Source organism: Trichosurus vulpecula, chromosome 1 (genome assembly GCF_011100635.1).
Source record: "Trichosurus vulpecula isolate mTriVul1 chromosome 1, mTriVul1.pri, whole genome shotgun sequence".
In the NCBI taxonomy this organism is placed as follows: Eukaryota; Metazoa; Chordata; class Mammalia; order Diprotodontia; family Phalangeridae; genus Trichosurus; species Trichosurus vulpecula.
In genome coordinates this window covers 335,143,510-335,160,869 of record NC_050573.1, presented here as the reverse complement: position 1 = coordinate 335,160,869, position 17,360 = coordinate 335,143,510, and the positions used below count along the sequence as shown (strand labels likewise).

At 37.2% G+C, this 17,360-nt stretch overlaps 1 protein-coding gene across 3 annotated transcripts in view; it reads right to left on the bottom strand.

The window, feature by feature from the left end:
* RETREG1 (reticulophagy regulator 1) overlaps nt 1-17,360 on the bottom strand; it is a 173,054-nt gene that overhangs the window by 49,070 nt on the left and 106,624 nt on the right. The window contains exons 1-2 of one of the 3 annotated variants that reach the window (XM_036756632.1): nt 9,929-10,030; nt 9,777-9,818 (exon numbers count right to left, since the gene is read on the bottom strand). The exons of 1 other annotated variant lie outside the window; for it this stretch is intronic. In XM_036756632.1, coding sequence (XP_036612527.1) covers nt 9,777-9,811 — 35 coding nt within the window. In that variant the 5' untranslated portion in view covers nt 9,812-9,818; nt 9,929-10,030. Of the gene's footprint in view, nt 1-9,776; nt 9,819-9,928; nt 10,031-17,360 lie in introns of those variants that run through there. One more of the 3 variants, XM_036756614.1, reaches the window with a different exon arrangement.

Genomic DNA, 17,360 nt, shown 5'->3' with positions numbered 1-17,360 from the left:
ACCCCCCAAAAAAGGAAGGAAGGAGTTTCAACTATAAACTACAACCTTGATCCACTCTGTAATGACACTTTAACCTCTCTCCAAAAAAGCATTTTTCCCTAACTAATCTTAATATGAAACTCAAGCTTCATTAATCCTGTTGACTGAAGAGTTTAAAATCTCTTATTATTCATTTTTAAAGTGAGCAGTAAAACATTTTATACTTCTTCCAAGAAAACATTCACTAAATGAAGGATTTTTTAAAAATTTGCCTGTTGCCCTTGATTTTTTCTATTAATCCACAACTGTTTACAACAAATTCTCTACCCTCATACAGGGCTGAATTTTAGAAATGAGAGTAATTGGTTACTCAATAAGCATTTATTAAGTACCCACTAAGTGCCAAACTCGGTGCTAAGTACCGGGATGCAAAGAAAGTCAAAAGACAGTCCCTGCTCTCCTGGAGCTCACAGCCTAATGAGAAAACACCACGCAAACAATTATGTACAAACTGGAGAAACTAGAGATAACCAACAGAAGGAAGGAATGAGCACTAAGGAGGATGGAAGAGGCTTCTTACAGAAGGTTTCACCTGGGACCTAAAGGAAGTGAGGGAACCCAGAAGATAGAGAGGAGGGAGGGAGAGAGAGCGGCAGGCATGGGAAAGTCAGTGAAAGTGCCCAAAATTGGAGACGGGGCTTCTACTCTGAGGAAACCCATGGAGGCCAGTGTCACCAGATCCCAGAAGAGATGGTGGTAACGAAATCAGTTACAAAGCTAAGGCCTACTAGGCTGACTACTTACCTTTGCAAAATCCCTGACATCAAGGCTCTTCCTGAAGGACGAAGGAGGGCTAGAAGACTCTCTAATGCTTCTCAGCTAAGTTTACTGGAGCGTCATGGAACACACATGCTTTATTACATTGCTTTGTTTCAATCAGGAAAATCCTGCCTGACAGGCTAATATATCTATGCACTCACTAGGTTTATCAGAAACGTCATAATCATCACTTACCAAAGTCACAAGGAATCTTTTTTCCTCTCCATACTCCAAAGACTAAAAGGGCCCTTCCAACCTCAAAGGGGAGAATACCAAGTCTGAAGTTTGACTTTTGCTTAGTGATGTAAGATCATGAAAAGTAAACAAGAGGATTTAGACTTCTAAAGGGTTTTAGTTCATTAACACCTCATAATAGCTAGAGGTCACATCCTTCAACTTAAATCATCAGTAAAAAAAAAAAAAAGAACAAGGAAGCAAAAATAGCTATTCAGTAGCCATGACAGATGATATCACAAAGCCCACACTGCAGTCATAAGATAGCATCTTCGGCCCTGATTTAGTGACTATTTATTAATATTTTAGATATAATTTTTAAAAGTTCAGTTATCTGGTCCCAGTCTAGAGTAGATTATAAGAAACAATACAGAACAAAAAAGTAACTAATAAAGAGACAAGCACATCAGTTAAGACTAAGAAGTGACATATAATAGTGTCAGAACAAACTAGAAAACCTATAAAAAATGAGAACTCAAAAGAAACTACAACTGTTCAAAGTCATTTAACATGGGATCAAAGACATCTCAACAACCCCTAAAGGCATTACTACAATACAAGGCTCCATTACCAGTGGATGCTCTACAGACTGTAACAAACTGGAATAGAAAAGCATTCTTCCCTATGGTGTTTTAGGCAATTCTGAACTAGGGAAAAAAAGCTATCCTTCCTGGTTTCTTCAGTCCTTTGATTGTATGAATTACTATAACACAGATACAATGTTCATGTCCACAGGATGACAAAAAAGGTTAAATTCTCTTCAGTATGCTCTGCATAAAAGAGGCAAGTGTGTGATCCATTAAAAAAAAACAACCCTGTATCAAAATGGTTGAACTTGGCCAAGTTTGGATGCTTAAAGGAATAAGCTTTTGTTTTCTGGGAAAATTACTAATATGGAACTCCTCCTTCATCCATGATGCTGGCACAGTGAGTTTTTAATATTAAGAGGTGAGAAGAACAGTGAGTTAAGAAAAAAAGCATTAGGTTTGGAGAGCTAGGTTTAAATTCTGGCCCACATACTTAGGAGCTGTGTAATCATTAATCATTCAGAATCTCAGCTTCCTCATCTACAAAACTGGGACAATAATACACAACCAACAACACAGAGCTATTGTGGGGAAAGTGTCACGTAAATGTGAAATGTGAGATGTGTGTGTGTGGGAATATTTGTTCATGTGTACATACACATATGTGGAGGAGAAAAAGCAAACGGCAGATGATTCAGGCAAGATGAATGAGGTGGCCAAGGGGTGGAGAGCCAAAAAAAAATAAAAATAAAAATAAAAACACGAAAACCACTAAAGTTCTTAGTGATTGGAAATAATATTCTTCCTAATCTTCAATTCCACAGTTAGATGTAAAATGAGTTTTAGGTAGTAATGTAAAGGTTAAAATTGTATTGTATTTTATAAACAAAGAAATGACCCTTCTTTTCCCCCAAATTCCTATTATATATACATAGAGGCCCCTTTTAATTTATAAAGTAAACACAAAGTTAATGAAGTAGAGAATGGGGATCTATCATCTTATTCCTATATCCCAGTAAGCTATCTTGTATTTCTACTTGCTTAAGTCTTGCTTTTTGTCACTTTGCATTACAAAAAAATAGAAAGAGTTCTGTTTAGGCAAATTCTCAAGGTAATGAACCCTAGGCCAATACCATAATTCCCTTAGTCTAGTGGTACAAGGTAGAATTAAACAATAAAATAAGACTGTCAACGGCATGTTAAACAAGCCAAGTACATATCAGAACATATTTACCAGCCTCTTGGTCCAGAAAAAAAGTACACAGTTCATTTTTTATCTTAGCTCACCTGAAAAAATTTGTCATTGAAAAGTACAAAATCTTCAAAAATCTGGACTATACTAACCCATAATTTGTGAGCTAAAAAACTGCTGAGCAAAAAAATTCCCCAAATCAAAAATTTCAATAAAAGGTTATAATGTTTTTCAATGAAGGCCAACCTAAACTAATAAAATCTGTCCTAGTAAATTTTCTAAAATAAATTATTACTGCTTTTAAATATCTCAAACTAATTACTAACAAATAGCCTACAATAGAGATTGTGCTGAGGCTAAAATACCCATTATACCAAAATCCTTAAAAATAGTCATATTTCCCCTTTAACAGAGGAACACATTTCCTCTCTGGAATTTAGCTCTTGAACACGAACATTTATCTCAAAAAAGGGGGAAACAGGATGTATACAAAAAATAAAACCCCAAAACCCTTCCAAACAACTAATATGCATGTCAGGAAACACACAATGAATTTTGTGTTGCAACTCTTACTAACTGCACTTTCATTAAGGGGTCTATTTGTTCTACTCCTGCACACAATTCCAAAGAGCTTGGAGACTGAAAGAAAATTAGAATTAGAGAATTATGGGATTCTCACAGGCAGGCACAGTAGCAGCAGCAAGATGAAGCCAGCAAAGGAGACAAAAAGGTATTAAAAAAAAAAGGCAGGCCCGAGAATTTGAGCCAAAGCAGAAATGGAATGGTGGTATGTTTGTACAAGGAGGTGCTCCAGTCACGCAATGAGAGCTAAGAATGCTGGATGCTCAGTCATGCTCTACTGGTACTCTCAACAAGAGAGTGACAAGACCTAGAGTAAAGGCCTCCAGAATACTGGGTGTATCTTCTGTGGAGGATCTATAGGAGAAACCTAGACAAAAATAGCACAGAATCAGAAGGCACAGATGGGTTGCCGTCTGCATGGTGGTCTGGCTAAACTTAGCCAGTGGGTTTGGATTCTGCAAGGAAGGAGAGGCACCTGGAAATAATGACCATCACAATGATTTATTAGCCTTGCAGGGGAAATTACAGGCATGGGAATGACTGGTCAGTACAGTCCAGCTTCACAGCAGGCAAACACATGCATACACACTAGCAATAATCAAGGGGAGGGGATGGGGAGGTGGTCCAAGTAGGAGGACAAAAAGCATTCATTCCCCAACAGGCTGCAAGGAGCTATCTTTCCATGTACCATCAGCTTTGGGCTGTATCCAGACAAAGAGCTACCCTGTGCTACTGGAGCCTGGGCTCACAAGGTCGTCACTGGGGTTAATCAGGAGAGGGACAACTCCAGAGCTTGAATGATGCCAGAGTTCCTACCAGGCCCCTTAGCACTCGAAATATAGACCACCACCCATTGGTCTAAGGCTTGCTCCTTGCTCCCATAGAAAGAGAGTGGCCAGTCTGATGAGATTACAAGATTACAACTGTGTTGAAGTATTTAAGCATTGAAGCAAGTTAAATTGAAATAAAGATAATGTGTTTATTAAGTACTATGTGTCAGGAACAGTTGTTGAAAAAAACTACTAGTATATCCCCTGATTAGGATCATAGATCTAGAGCTGGAAGGGAACCTCTGTTCAATTCTACTGTGGGGAAGTGTCATAAAAATGTAAGATACTGGAACAGGTAGGTGGCACAGTGAGTACAGCATCAGCCCTGGAGGCAGGACGATCTGAGTTCAAATCTGATCTCTGACACTTGACACACTTACTAGCTGTAAAACCAAGGCAGACCAAAGTTAAGTGACTTGCCAAGGGTTCACATAGCTGCCAAATTTGAAATCAGATCTTCCTAACTTCAGGTCCAGTTCCCTACCCCACTGCACCACCTAGATGCCTTTTAAGATATGTTGTTAACTTGTTAAAAGTTGTGTGTGTATACACACATATACGTACACATAATTTTCCTTTACAACTTTGTTTATAATTTTTTTATAATTTTATTATGATTTTAATAGTTACTGATTTTTTATAATTTTAAAATTATATTTAAAATGTCTTCATAAATAACTAGCATTTGTTTTCCCCAAACCTTAAATTTATAACTATTAATAAAGAAAACAGCAACACATAACACCTTTTATTCAACCACCAACATTTTCCTTTTTAAATTCTAAATTCACACATTTTTTCAATTATATTTTATTTGCAAAACATAGTTAATATTTACATAGGATTTGGGATCTAGAAAGGACCTTAGAGATGATCTAATCTGATAACTTACATTTATGGAAGCTGAAATCCAAATATAGTGAAGGAGATGCAATTACAAATTTTTGGAAATGAAGATATGCATTTGGGATTTCCAAGTTAAATTCCCTGTTCAGTTGTTTTCAGTCATGTCTGACTCTTTGTGAACCCATTTGAGGTTTTCTTGGGAGAAGATACTAGAGCGATTTCTCATTTCCTTCTCTAGCTCTTTTTGTAGATAAGGAAATTGAGGCAAACAGGGCTAAGTGACTTGCCATGGTCACACAGCAAGTAAGTATCTGGGGTCAGATTTGAACTAAGGAAGGAGTCTTCCTGACTCCAGGCCCAGCATGCTATCTGATTCACCGCCTAGCTCCCTCCTCTCCCCCCTCATCCCCCTACTCCTGTAAAACAAATCTTTTTTTTGGGGGGGGGGGGGGAATTGGAGGAAGAGCCTGAATCTATAATTCCCCAGATACAGAGAATATCCAGTGGGCAAATTCCCTCTGCCTGGGGACACTGGAGAGTTAAATGACTTACCATAACTCAGTCAGAGATGAGGCTTGAACACAGGTCTTCCTGAGACCAGTTCTCTGTCCACTACTTCACACTGCCTTTCTCTTTTTCTTTACTCCCTTACCAAACCCAATTATATCCTATTTTCACTTATTTACTAATATATGGAGTAGTTTCCTGAAAGGCAGGGGGATATAGTGGGTTAGAGTACTCAACTTGGAGTCAAGTTTGAATCCTGCCAGAGACACTTACCATGTGACCTTGGACAAGTCATACCTCTTTGGGCCTGTTTTCCTATTTATAAAATGCTTGGGGATCCCCTCCTGCTCTAAATATATGGTCCTGTAAAACCAGAATTTTGATATGTCACTGCCCTAAAATCCAAAAGACTACATTCAATAAGGTTCTTTTGGTACTTCAATAACTGGATCATACAATAGGAGCCCAATAAATTTATTATTGACACCATGCCTTTCTATATAGAAAAGAAAGTAATATTGAAGGTCAAGGGTGTTAGTGATGAGGTTAGGGAACTGTATGCTTTTAGACCCCTAAATACCTCGAGACCCCAAAATAGCAAGATGGCGGGTCCTGCTCGAATGAATTCGACTCAAGCCTTCTCACTGCCAAGGAAAAACAAAGTTTATCAAAGATTCACCATACTGGGTAGAGTCTTAAGAAATCTTAAGAAATCTCACCATTTGTGACATTACTGACAAGTGGGCCAGATTCAATCTGCTGAACTAGACTGAATCTGAGCACCTTCATGGAGGCAAGATGGAGCTTATACACAGAAAGATTGCGGGAGGGATCTAGGGTGGGCCTGGGGTGATGGGAGGAGGGGTTTAAGGAGGTTCTTGAGGAGAAGGCTAAGGAGGAGCTTGATGGGACTGCGGTGAAGTCAGACTCCAGGAACCAAGAGAATGGAATTAAGGGTGGGAAGTAGCTGAAGGATACCTGGAGATAACAGACTATGTGGGAATAAGCTAGTTTAAGGGTAACAGATTTGGGCATAGACATTTTGATAGGATCAAGGGTGGGAAGTAGCCCCACGATGGAAGACTAGGCTAGGTTAGGAGTAACCTAGAGATTTGGGCCTAGCAATAATGAAAGGTTTATGGTCTCAGGCAAACGCTTCATCAAGTGGGAAGATTCAAGGAGAGTTCAAGGGGGCTCCTACAGACTAAACCCCATCATTAGGACCTAATTCCTGATTTTACTGAGAGGGTTATTATCATGTTGATGTCTAAAATATACATTAAACACAGCTAGATATACCAAGAATATCTTAAGATTTAGAGGCAGAGTATAATTGAAACTAACACAATCCCCTTTCTAGTAAGTTGCTAACCCAAAACTCAAATTCATATGCCCCAATTCCAAATCAGCACTTTTTCCACCAAGTAAAGCTAATCTCTTTAGTCCAGATGTGTTTTGACTTAAAACAGGTGATCCTGTTTTAATTATCACTCTGAATAGCCATGTACCACTTCAAGAACCAAGTGCATAAAGTAATCAGGGTTAAATACAATGCAGTCTGGGGAGGAAATGAGCTAGGCTTAAGAGCTAGAAAAAAACTGGATTCAGATTCCATCTTTGACCCTTACTAGCTATGTGAGCACTGGCAAGTCACTTCAACTCTGGGCCTCAGTTTCCTCAACCTTCAAAACTATCCCTCAAGTACCTAATAAGATCAAATAAAAACAGCGCTAGGTAAACTTTAAAGTGTTACATAAAAGAAACAGGAAACAATACAGAAGTCCAACCAAACTTAAATAGTGCTAGCTTTATCTGCAGAAATCCTTAAATCTTTGTATACAGAGATTTCTACTCCTAACCCCATCACAGAAGGTAGGTAAACAACAGCTAACTTACTCCCAAATTTATTAATACAATTTACTCTAGATACAATATCATTTCTAAGCTAAGCTCTGAAAGAAACACCCATTGGCAATATTCCTTTCTCCTATGCAGAGTGATTTTAATAATATTTTGAAGGTAAAGCAATTACAGAGAATATGGACGAAGGTGAAAAGGAGCAAACTTACATGGAACTTTGGAACTTGAGAGACATTCATCAATTTCTAGGCCTGGGAGAGTGGAGTAACTTTGCTAATGTTGAATCCATTATATCCCACAGACTAGCAACTGTTTGGATAGACTCTAGAGTAGATGATCTCTTGGGTCCTTTTCTGCCCTAGATCCTATGAGAAACAAAATACTATGGGAGGTTTATTTTGGTGTTTAGGTGACCAATTCTTTCCCTGGGGGAACAATGTTACTTAGCTCACCAGATTTTATGAAAAAGATAGGCTGCCCCATGGGAAAAAAAGGGAGTTCCCTTTATGTAGGTAGTCAAATATATTCTCTTTCCCTTCTGATAATGTTTAAATTGTAATCAAAATTTGTTACTTCAAAATAACTTATCATTAACAACCAATTACTCTTTCATTTAAAAGTGATAATGTTGTAACTCATTAAAACACTGGCTATTACACTATCCCCCCACACTCTCATGGATCTAAAATTCCTCTGATGGTATTCTCTTGTCCTCTAACAGTTACTGCAGCTGATTTACAGCTTATACAATTAGCCACCATACTAGTGTATTTAAGCATCAAATATAGTGAAGGTCCAAACATGTCATCTCAAAGTCAAGCCAGTCTTTTACTGTTCTCTGAAAAGTTTTATAAAATTTTATTTACGAAATTATATTATGAAAAAAGAAAATGGGAGAAGGGAATAATGTAATGTCATATTCCTTCATCTAGCTACCCAAATTCTAAAGTATAGACTTCTTAATATTGAATTCTACCTCAGATATCTGAAAAGGTATCTAAATTGACTATTAAACAAATATTTCCTTTCAATATAGACTGGAATGCTGGTGTGGTATTCAGGGGAGTAAGGGAAGCAAAAAGTGAAAGCTATATAGTTGAAAATGAAAGTTATTGAAAGCTGATAATTTGATAATCAATTTCCATTTAGCAACACAAGCAGTACCTCAATGCAAATAATTATGTTTCTTTTTTTAGATCACAGTAAGAAAGTCTTTTATAAAAACAGATGATTTGAGGACTTCTGTGAAGTGACAGAGACCCACTCAATTTGAAAATTAATGTTAATGAGAGCACTCTGCTTAAAAAAAAGGCTGTTTCTGTTCATTTTTATTATCCATTTGCTCAGGTGAGAACTGTAATTAAGATATTTAATTTACCTGGTTAACATATTTACTTAAAGCACTATGAGAGAATGAAAATAGAGAAATTTAGTATGGATGGAAATTGCTGAGTGTGGGAAGAGAGTGCAATGATAGTGTTGCCAAAAAGAGGAAGAAAGAGAGAAAAGATGGTAAATGAATCACTTAAAAGATAATTTACAAAAAGGAAAAAAAGTTTCTAAAGGAGGCACAAACAAGCAGGATAGTTTTGAAAGTAATACACTGAATTTACAATATATTCTAAAAAAGGAGACAACCCATATGTATCAGAGATTTGCAGTTTCCTATCCAATATATTTTTTCTTTTCTACTTTGTATGTAAAAAAGGGTTCTCTTTTTCATGTGTACATGTTTAAGTGTAAAATTTTAAAAAGAAATAAAAAAAAGAAACTGGTAAATATCACCAAATTGATTGACATGTTGGTCTTTACCCCAACCTACTTCTATAACTGGAGCACAGTAAAACCTCCAATATTATTCATTAATATAATGCTTATGATTATCAAGATGATCTCATTCATGTCTATAACTGTCATTAAAAAAGAAGTTTTTAAAATTAAAAAGAGCTTGGTTTGACATCAAATAATTTTAGCATTTTCAAGAAGTCCACCAAGTATAAACATAAAGTCATATCTAAAAATGCAAAGTACCTTAGATTTCAAACATAAATGATTTAAAGTAAAACTCAGAAACCATAATATTTAAATTATTTTTACATGGGGGACAGTAATCTCAATACTTCATGCTCTTTAAGATGGTAAAGTATCCCCTCTATCTTTTCATCATAATAGATATATATATATACATATATATATCTTAATTATATTAATGTATATCTCTAGGAATAGAGGACTATAAATCTCTGCCTTTAAACTATAAGAGTAAACTAACTGATCATTCTTTCAATGTTCTTATATTTATAGCTTTAGCTAACCTATTTTTGCTTATTATTTTGTTAACTTCAAAATTATCTACCACACATGTCTTTAAAAGGCAAAGAAAAAACATATCAAGCATACCTTTCGCCTGGTCCAAAGTCCTCACCTTCAGGCATTTCAGCCCTTTAAAAAAATAAAGGAGATACAACTATAGCCCTTTTGTAGCAAGGTAATTATTCCAAATGATAGACTCTTTTCAACTCTGAAGCTAAATGTGTCAGTAGGAAAAATACCCAGCCAGTGTTCTTCCCCCTCAGGAGAAGAGAGCTCCAGGCTCCTCTAGTCAGTCAGTGTTTACACACTTCCTGCTGGTCCTGAATGAAGCTCCCAGGCCTGTCTTTGTTATTGGCCCCTTCTATAAATAAATAGGTCGGTCACCTCTTACTCCCAAGTACCATGACAGGCAGCTGGGGAGCAAGGGCAGATCAGCTGCCAAGCATTTCTCTTCAGTCTTGTGAGGAGGCATCACCACCCAGTTATTAACCTTTATTTGGATGACTTCACAGAGGCCTGTTCCTTTGCTCTGCCTTTTTTTTTTCCTCAACGTGGCAGGGCGCTGAGCCCTAAGAACAGACACACCACAGGTGACCCAAAACTTCAGCAGAGACTATCAAATCTCGCATCCCTCAAGTTGAAGCAGGGAGTTTGGAAGCAAAAGGTGTTGTAACTGTGATAGTACCCAGCACTGTTTGCTCGATGTCACAACCACTCACTTGGCAAAAAATGTAGCTGGAGTTGATTTTTTCCCTCCTCTTACTCCAAGAAATGTCATCACTGTATACCAGTATTTCTTTAGAAGAAAGTGTCAGTCATTTTTCCAAGAAAAAATTCACTACTACAGGATCAGAACCTGAACTTTCTAACCCAGAGCATGTCCCTGGGTGTCTTCCTTTGTAAAATGGTTTCTAGTAAAGCCTCCTCTGATACTGGCAAAGGGCCAAGTTGTGAGTCGCAGATATTTTTAAAGTCCATTACTGCCCCCCACCCCACTCCCATGACACTTGTTTGTCATAATTTGAAGAGCAGAGCAAAACAATTTCAACCTGTATGTTTCAACTTTTATTTGCCAAAGAGGAGAAACAGATAGATGAATGATAGATAAGAGAGGATAAGACAGACAAACACAAGCACACACTTTTTTTAAAGCTGCCCTGGGAAGATCGTAGCTAAACTTTTCAACTAAAATAGCACAGGGTCAGAGGCTAACAGATTTGGAGCTGCTAAATCACTAATAATTAAATAAATATAAATTAAAACAACTCTGAGGTACCACCTCACACCCATCAGACTGGCTAACACGACAGAAAAGGAAAATGACAAACGCTGGAGATGTGGAAAAACAGGTACTAATAGGTGCTGCTGGGGGAAGGGTATAAGTGGTGGCAAAATCTTTAGGGCCAGAAATAAAGCCAACAGGGGAATGAAGTATGACTGGTCTGAGCCTGTACCCAAAACAGAGACTCCCAAAGGAAATCAACAGTGGGAAAAGGGGAACTCTGGCATGGCAGAAGGACACTGCCAGATGTGATGGTCCCAGGTACTCAAAGAAGTTCCAGGGTAAGATGTTTACTCCTGGGTCCTACCTGCTAAAACCTAGCATCCAAATTTATCAAATCCTTTCTTGATGGGCAAATAGATAAAAAAAAATTTATTTCTTAAAGGACTGTTTATGTCTTTAAAGCTTGTAGTATTTTCTGTTTATTATTATGCTACTGAATTCCTCAAGAGAACCTGAACATGCATTTTAATGGTCAAGGAAGGGTTTCCTACACTGCAGTACAATGCATGAACCACATGTATTGTGATCCTGTGATACTGAAAGAAATGCTCTCATTCACCTTTCCTTGAAATTTTAAATCACTTCCTGCCCCCAGAAATTCAATTCAAGGGAGATGTTGGCAGTAATTTCTGAGGTCTAAAAAAAGAGTGCCAAGGAAGAAAAGTAAGAGGAAGGGGGCATTATAGCGATTTTCAAGTATTTAAAAAGCTTTCATAGAAAAGAAGGATTAAATGGCTTCTTCATTTTAATCCCACATAACAGAACTAGGAACAATGACAAACTTATATAGATATTTTTTAAAAAATGTTTTTCTAACAATTAGAGTTAACCCAAAGTGCAATGGGTTGTCTTGGGAGGGTGTGGGTTTCCCTCTCACTAAAGGTCTTCAGTGAATGGTCAGGGGATCTATTGTGAGTTGGACTAACTGCCCTCTAAAGTCTCTGCCCAGCTTTGAGATTTTGTGTTAAACATCTAAAAAACTGGGTACTTAAGCTTTTATATAAATATCCAGATACTACAATGATATATTAATAGAGTAATATCATTCCATATTAATATTATTAATTATATTACTTGTATTATATAAATTTGATATAACATATAATGATATACATATTATATAAATATATCTATACATCTTATGCCACAAGTACAAGAGATTATTTTCTCCCCTACTCTTTTGAGCTCTTTTTTCTAAGACAAAGAGCAATAAAAAGAAATTCAGAATTTTGAATTTTGGCTGAAAAGATAAACAATTCCTATGAAATACAATTCAGAGAATCACAAAATCATGGAATTTGAGTGTTGGAAGGGACTTCAATAGCCATCTATCTAGTCCAATCTGTACCCAAATGTTATTCTCGTTACATAACACCTGTCAGGTGGACATCCAACCTTGACTTGAAGACCCCCAGTGAGGGAAAGCCCATTGCTTTCTGAGGCAGCCCGTTTAGGAAGTTTTTTCTCACAAGCTGAGATCAGACTCTGTACAACTTCTACACATTGTTTCTAGTTCTGTCATCTAAGGCAAAGAAGAGCAAGTCTGATAATCTCTTTTCCACATCACAGTCCTTCATGCCCCACCCAGATACCCAATCTTCAGCTAAAATTCCCCATTTCCTTCAACCCATCAATCTTAACAGGACATATTCTTATCAATCTTAACACCATGCTAGATGCCCACCTCTGCTGCATTCCCCAGCTTATCAATGTCCTTGACAGAATACTGCAGACAAGAGTCAAACGGCATATACCAGATGCAATATTCCCAGAGCAGATGCTCTTTGTTGGTGAGACTCAGATCTAGATTAGAAGTTCCCCTCATTGGTTCCCCCAACTCTGAAAGATGAAACCAAGGAAGAAATTAATACCTACCGTTCTTCTGGCAGAGAAAGCTCTAGATTTCAGGATAATTGGAGTGCCCTGTGAAAACTAAATCATGCCTCAGGGTCAAAGACGATCAGGAGTACACCCTGATGACAACATTGCTCCAGTTCTGCCTCTGATGGTCTTCAACCAATTTCTTCCTATCCTGCCTCTTTCTTCTCAAACACCTAGGATTCTTCGTATTTTAATATTCAATCTTACTCCATTCCCTCCCTTTTTATACATAATTACTGTACCTTTACACAGATTGTTTTGGCTAGATCAGATAATATAGTACGGTATCATACCAGGCTTTTAATCCTAGGGTAATTAAGTTCAAACCCCATGTTAAATGTTCATCTCATCACAATAATCAGCATGTATACAGTATTTTAAAGTGTGTGAAGTGCTTTACATACATAGTCTCATGTGATACTCACAGCAACCAGTGAGGTAGTTACATCATAATATGTATAGATAGGGAAACTGAGGCCTAAAGAGGTTAAGTGATTTGTCCATGATCACACAACGCTGCTAAGTGCTAGAGGCATGGTTCAAACCCAGGTCTTGCTACGTCCAATGCTCCGTATTGGACAATACACACCGTGTTGTCTTTTACTCAATTCTTAGGATTTCACTATCTGTCTCACAGAGTTGTTGCAAAGACGAGCTTTGTCAATTGTAAAGTGCTCTATAAATGTAAGCTACAAATATGATACAAAGATTCAAAGAAACAACAGTTTGCACAAAACACACAACACATCTGGGAGCAGGTATATTTTGGCTAACATGGCATCTTGTTTCACAAAGAGTTGTAAGATCTAAGATGCTGACACGACCTTTACCTGGGTATAGTTATCAACATGGTGCTCTTCACTGTTTATGCCAACTAAGTTTGAGAACCTAGTCCTAGATTTAAACACGAGATGTTTAAACCATTAGTTTATCTCTTCTAATTAGAGATCCGGGGATTAAAAGATGGAAGAGACCTTAGAAATTATCTAATCCAAAAAAAGAGGCGGCTGAGGCCTACAGAGATGACATGAGCCCAAGGTCATTCAAGTCATAAGTAAAAGAGCCAGAATTCAAATTTGGGTCCTTAGACTCCAAATCCAAGACTCTCCATTCCACCACATAATGAAAGTTTTATTTCATAATTATGATTTCACTGCTGTGGCTAATTATATATTAGGAACAGTTTGTTGAATGTTTAATGAATGAAGAATTGGAAGAACTCAGGCCATTTAACAAGCAAAAGAGAAGGAAGGGGCCAAGGATAATAGTTGTCTTCAAATATCTTTGAAGCAGGCTTAGATGTATAATATGTAGCTTAGTATTGAGGGCAGAATTCAGGACAATTAGGAAGTTATAAGAGATTCAATTATAAAGAAAAATTTTGTAATAATGAAAGTTGTTCAAGAATGCAATAGGATGGAAGACAGAGCCATAAATTGCCTTTAACTAGAAAAGCCATCAGCTAGGGATGGTCAATCAGCCATTTACCAGGGACTTCACAGTTTCTACATGGGTAAGAAAAATGGATTAGATCCAGTTTAATTCAATTAATAATTCATTAAGTGCCTACTACGCATAAGGCTCTGTGCTAGGTGCTGGGGGGATACAAAGATGGAAAACACTACAGCCTAATGGGGGAAGGGTAGGGAGACTGAAGGCAAAAAGAACAAAAGATCACAACATATAGAGATGGAAATTATTTAATTGAACCTGTTCATTTTACAGATAGGGAAACTGAGGTTCCAAAAATTTGACCTCTAAGGCTCCTTCCCATTCTAAAATTCTCTGATTCTAGTTTTATTACATTGAAAGGTCTAATGTTGTACTTACTACTCAGAGTTTTCATAGTTCAATGACTCAGCAAAAAAAGTTAACATTTTGACTCCAGATACAAACACCTCATCAGCTACAGGCCTCCACTTCCATTCTCATATACCTTATGTGGTATGGATTTTAAGATGAACTAAATTCAACTTCTAACTTTATGTCCCAATGGTGAACAGGGAAATCATAGAACTGTTTTGTTTGTGGGGTCCCCCTGCTCCAGGGCTAAACTCTTATTTAGTTTTAATTGATCCACATTAACAAGGGTGCTGAACGATTCTGAGAACTGGACATGCACTTCCCTCCCAAGAACTGGAAGTTTAAGTGGGCAATCCCAACTGAGCACCAAAGATAAATTTCTAAAGCCTAAACATAATAGTGTAACAACTTATAAGGCTACCCAAGCACCAAGAAGTGACTCAGCAGTAAGAAGAATCTGGTTTTTGACAAACAATGTCTGTTTTCCTTGGATTTGTTTTACAGCTGACCCATTTATTAACTGAAACGATGCAAGTATTTCCTTAGGAAATCAGATAAGCTCAAGCTGTGTGTCAATGAATATCTGAGACAAGGGTCTGGATGTCTTTTCATCTCTCCGGGTCTTAGATAGGAACAAGCAAGGGTATCTTATAAATTCAAAGCATGAATACTAGGATAACCAAACTACCAATACATATTTACTGAGAGACTTATTTCATAAGCTCCATTCTAAGTTGCTGTAAGGTAAGGGATAGAAAAATCCTAAAAGGGGACTGTTGTCAAAAAGAAGTACCCTTGAGACTATCTGCTTGGGTGGGCCATTCCTATTCCACTAATCCATATATAAGAGAGAAGTATATACAGTATTAAATTAATCATTTTAAAAATGAGAGCTAACAATGATGCTATTTCAGTAGTTTTAAAAATACTGATTGGGGTTTTTAATTTTATTGATTTTATAACAGGAGTCAGGATTAACTAATTTCTTTAAAGCTTGACTGTGACAGAGAACATACATTCCCCAGGAGGAGAGAAGGGAAGCCTCTGCTTCTCTTTGACATTCTCCTTTTCACATACCTGGCATCCTCAGAGATAGTCCTACATGAAAGTGGAGGGGAGTCCAAATCATCTCATCTTAATTTCTACTCTAGCCATGTTCCCTTTGGGCTGTACCCTCTGTGTAACTGAGATGCTTTGCTTAAATACAGAGAAGAAAAGTGACTTCTTAGCCATATAAGCTTGAGCTGGAAAATTAGTATGCGTTATGAAAGGTAGCCTTGTCCAAACCACCTTCTATTGGGAGGTTAGCTTCTATTTTATAATACTATGAAGAACACAAGTGTAGTTTATTTTTTTAAGATTCGATATGATATGATATATGTATGTATGTAGATGACTTTTAGTGGGGAGAGAATGGTACCTCATTTTCTAAGAACATGTATGATAAAATAATCTGGATTTACTAATCTATGTTGCTAATACAAATAATGTGGAAATACGTATCATTTCTTTGCTTCTCTTAGAATTTCTGACCTACAGTCTCTGTTTCATTTCATTTACATATTAAATTGATGTTTACCTTTTAATTAGTTGTGACAGTTATGAAGGTAGACCAACAGTGCTATCTTAACGTGTTATTATATACCGCTGTAATAAATGCAGAGTATTAAAAACATTTGCCTTCTTCAAGTATTGGGAGAGGAAGGGATTAAGATTAAATTTAATAATGAATTCATACTGGCTACACAAAGGACTTTTAAAAGTAGCCAAAACTACATCATTATAAAAATGCTGAGCTGATTCTGTGTGTCTAGAAGAAAGTTAGTGGCTTGAATGATAAAAATAGGTAGACTCTGAAAATCAAGCATTTTCTTACCTTTCCATCTCTTCTATTCAGAATGAAAAAAGAGATAACATACCAAATAAAGCCAGAAATCTAATTTCTGCCTAAATTTTGGACACTTCTGTGATTAGTGGTAAATATAGGTCAAATCTTCACTCTTATTGTGATAATTCTATCACACACATACACTCATATGCCATTCGCTAGGCATAAATGTAGAATAAGAGAGCTGGAAGGAATCTCTTAGGCCATCTAAATTTAATCTCCATCTTACAGATGAGGAAACTGAAGTCCACTTTAAGAGATGAATCTGTTTCTGTGTATCCAGCATGTAAACAAATGATCTTTACTGACCTCTTGCAATATGAATTTGCCCACACGAAAACACAAATATCTATACCAGGAACATACAAACTTTTATTTCCCACCTTTTCTATCCTTTCATTTCACCCCATTACAGACTCTAGCGCTTGGATTCCTCATCTGGGGTTGGATACTGTGTGAACAGAGGGTGATCTAGAATGGGAATCTGGTGGAGGATGAAAACAACACACTTCAAGCATCGGGATGCCATCCGGCAGCTGGGGAAAAAAGCCAGAACGAATAAAGCTGGGCGCAGAATTGAGAAGTGGAGCAAAATCCATACTGGATAGTAAAGAGGGAAGAATTCCGAATCAAGGGGGTTGAAAGGACTCAGGCTTTGACTTCCATGCAACAAAATAAAGATGAAGGAGTCGGTGTGAACCGGTCATTGTTCATTTGTGTTCTTTGTGATCCTATCTGGGTTTTTTTTGGGCGGTTTGCCATTTCCTTCTCCAGCTCATTTTTCAGACAAAGAACTGAAGCAAACTGGGTCAAG